Source organism: Chenopodium quinoa, unplaced genomic scaffold (assembly GCF_001683475.1).
Source record: "Chenopodium quinoa cultivar QQ74 unplaced genomic scaffold, ASM168347v1, whole genome shotgun sequence".
Lineage (NCBI taxonomy): Eukaryota > Viridiplantae > Streptophyta > Magnoliopsida > Caryophyllales > Amaranthaceae > Chenopodium > Chenopodium quinoa.
The window spans coordinates 1,116,476-1,119,250 of NW_018742329.1; the positions used below are offsets into that span (position 1 = coordinate 1,116,476).

The following is a 2,775-nucleotide window of genomic DNA, read 5'->3' on the forward strand; positions in this document are numbered from 1 at the left end:
AATCAAAATTGTATTAATGGAATTAACATCATCGTTCGTGGGAGTAAGAATACACGCTCACTAAATATCTCTGTAGTAAATTCATCCGTACCAATTTCTGGGAACGTGCTACTTTTTAACTCTTTAACCGGATCCCCATCAGCGGGAATTGGGCATAAAATTTTGGAAAGCAACTGCACATAACTTGTTTCTGACTGCTGCAATTCACCGTTTCCCAAAGACAACAAAAAGGAGCAATAACCAGGATCCTCTTTAGCTCTGATATTATCAGTTAACTCAAACTTTTTAAACTTAGGCCATAGATATGAACTAACAATGCTTGTTTCAACCGCCTCTCTTTGTGTCTTCCATGGTACTATTGACAAAACCTGCCTGAAATCACCACCAAACACCACAATCTTGCCACCGAACAAGGACTTAGTCTCACACAAATCTTGTAGTAGCAAGTCTAAGGATTCAATGTTTTCTTTCTTTTCCATTGAAGCTTCATCCCAAATAATCAAAGTTGTTTCTCTAAGTAACACAGCCAAACTACCTTGTTTTGGCACTGAACATGCCAATGATGCTTCAAAAGCTATAGGAATTTTGAACCTAGAGTGCGCCGTGCGACTAGAAGGAATGGTGGCTGCTGCTATCCCAGACGTAGCTGTAGGCAAGACAATCTTTTTCATTAGCCGGATTTCAGCATACAAAGCATTGTACAAAAAGGTTTACCAGTACCTCCAGGCCCATCTATGAAAAAAGCTCCTGGCTTGTTTTCATGAACGTGTTGCATAATATCATCAAATGTAGCTCTTTGTGCTGAATTTAATTGTCCATGACAATGTAAACATTCTTCAGGAATAGGAGCATCTAAAGCATCAACAATATCCTTAGTTTTCCTAAATTCAAAATCAAGTTCCTCACTCATGTTGCCTAATCCATATTCAGAAAGAGATTTACCAAGCACCTCTAAATGTTGCTCAACCGATCTCCTAGTTAACCTCTGAACCTTAACTAAGTCATTTGGGAACTGGTGCCTGAAATCCTCAGACAAGTCAGAGTAAAATGAAGACCACAATGTACAAGCATCACTTGGCTGAGCAAAAACAAGGAGCGTTGCAAAAAGGCGCCGTAATGCATCTGATATTTGCACCTCACACGCCTTTGTCATACATAGAGTTGGCAAATCATTTTGCTCTAATAAACCAAGTTTAACAGCTGCTTCCTGGAAGCTCTTGCATAAGACACCATTGGCAGTCCTGAGTGCTTCAAATGAAGTAGGACTTCTGACATTCAGAAGTAATAACCTTAAGTAAAATCGCTCTCCTTCAACAAGAAACACAAATGCCAAGAGTCCAACTTGGAACCTATCTCTAACACGCTGATTCTATCTCTTGGCTAATGCATCCCAAGTGTAGTGCTCACAAAATTCACTATACAAATAGCCATTTCCTCCTGGCACAGCAGCATTCATGGAAAAAAATTCAGTTAGCTGAGTTCGATGGCGCTTTTAATTTCCCACAACAGCATTTAATCGCTCATGAGAATGCAAATGTAGTGTTTGCTGGTTAGGCAGATGCACTTGAAGAAGGATCACAAGAGGATGCATCTCAAACAAATCAAATGCAAACAGCCTCCATACAGCCTCACAAGGAGAAACCCATCTCCCAGATTGATATTGTTGAATCTCATCAACAGCATCGCCATTAGCAGGCATAACATTATACGAAATTTTGTCATGCCCTTTATAAACATACTTGTACAAATATTTAACCGCTTTAATCGTAGAGAAAACTTCTACATTAACATGGCAATCAAATAGAACAGAGAGGTAAGGGTTGTACGGAATGACCCACCTGTTGTCAAGCATAGCACCTCTTACTTTTAACTGCTCACCAGTGTTTCTTCTCCTATAAGTAGGATACCCTTCATCATTAGTTGTGGTTTCCTATGAATAGTGTTTTGGATAGCCATACTTACACAATGCTCTGTTACCATTTGTACGCATACATGAACACTTTGGGCTTAACTGACCACAAGGGTCATGCATCATATGCCGAAGCATTATCTTTCGCAACAATGAATTGTCTACTAAAGGAATTTCTACACAGACAAATTTGTCATAGTCTGCTGGACATTAAGTTTTGATTGACCCTTAAGGATAATAAGGAAATGTGCATGCGTCAGCCCTCTTTTCTGGAACTCTATTACATAAATCAGTGCAGCGACCTCACCAAAAATCATATTATCCATTGTTTCTTTCTTAAGAGCCAATAACTTAGCGTGAAAGATCCGAGCTACTAAATCAGGACGATCCTGAGCAACCTCTCCAGGAGCCAACTCGCTTTTTATTTCTGGCCAGTTTGTGTTGCAAGTAATGGTTATAAACAGATCGGGTTTCCCATATCGCTGCACCAACGCCATCGCATTTAAATACCGTTTTTCATATCCCGAGGCCCACCAATAAATGTTGGAGGCAAAATAACCTTTTTACCAACATTAGATGCAAGAGTTTCTCCATTGTTTACAGAATCCAGAATACCTTGATATAAATCAGCTCTAATACTGTCTTGATTATTGCGGAAAAAATCAAGCTGTGTATTCTCAACCTTTACTTACATATCAACTATGTATTGCTGGAAACACCTCCCACCACGTAACAACATATTATTAAGGCGTATATGTAACTTGTAAGCATAATACTCTCTTGGCTAAATAAGATTATCAGCTCTGGTCCACCTCTTAGATAATCTTGTAGTTATAAAATCATCCATATAATCAACACCCATCACA

General features: G+C 39.1%; 1 protein-coding gene across 1 annotated transcript; it reads right to left on the minus strand.

The window, feature by feature from the left end:
* Positions 1 to 1,492: 1,492 nt before the first annotated feature.
* Positions 1,493 to 2,406, minus strand: LOC110689399. Its single transcript, XM_021866186.1, has 2 exons — positions 2,194 to 2,406; positions 1,493 to 1,930 (listed from the first exon to the last, which is right to left on the minus strand). The coding sequence occupies exons 1-2, from the start codon at positions 2,404 to 2,406 to the stop codon at positions 1,493 to 1,495; spliced, it is 651 nt and encodes a 216-aa protein (XP_021721878.1).
* Between the last annotated feature and the right edge of the window lie 369 nt (positions 2,407 to 2,775).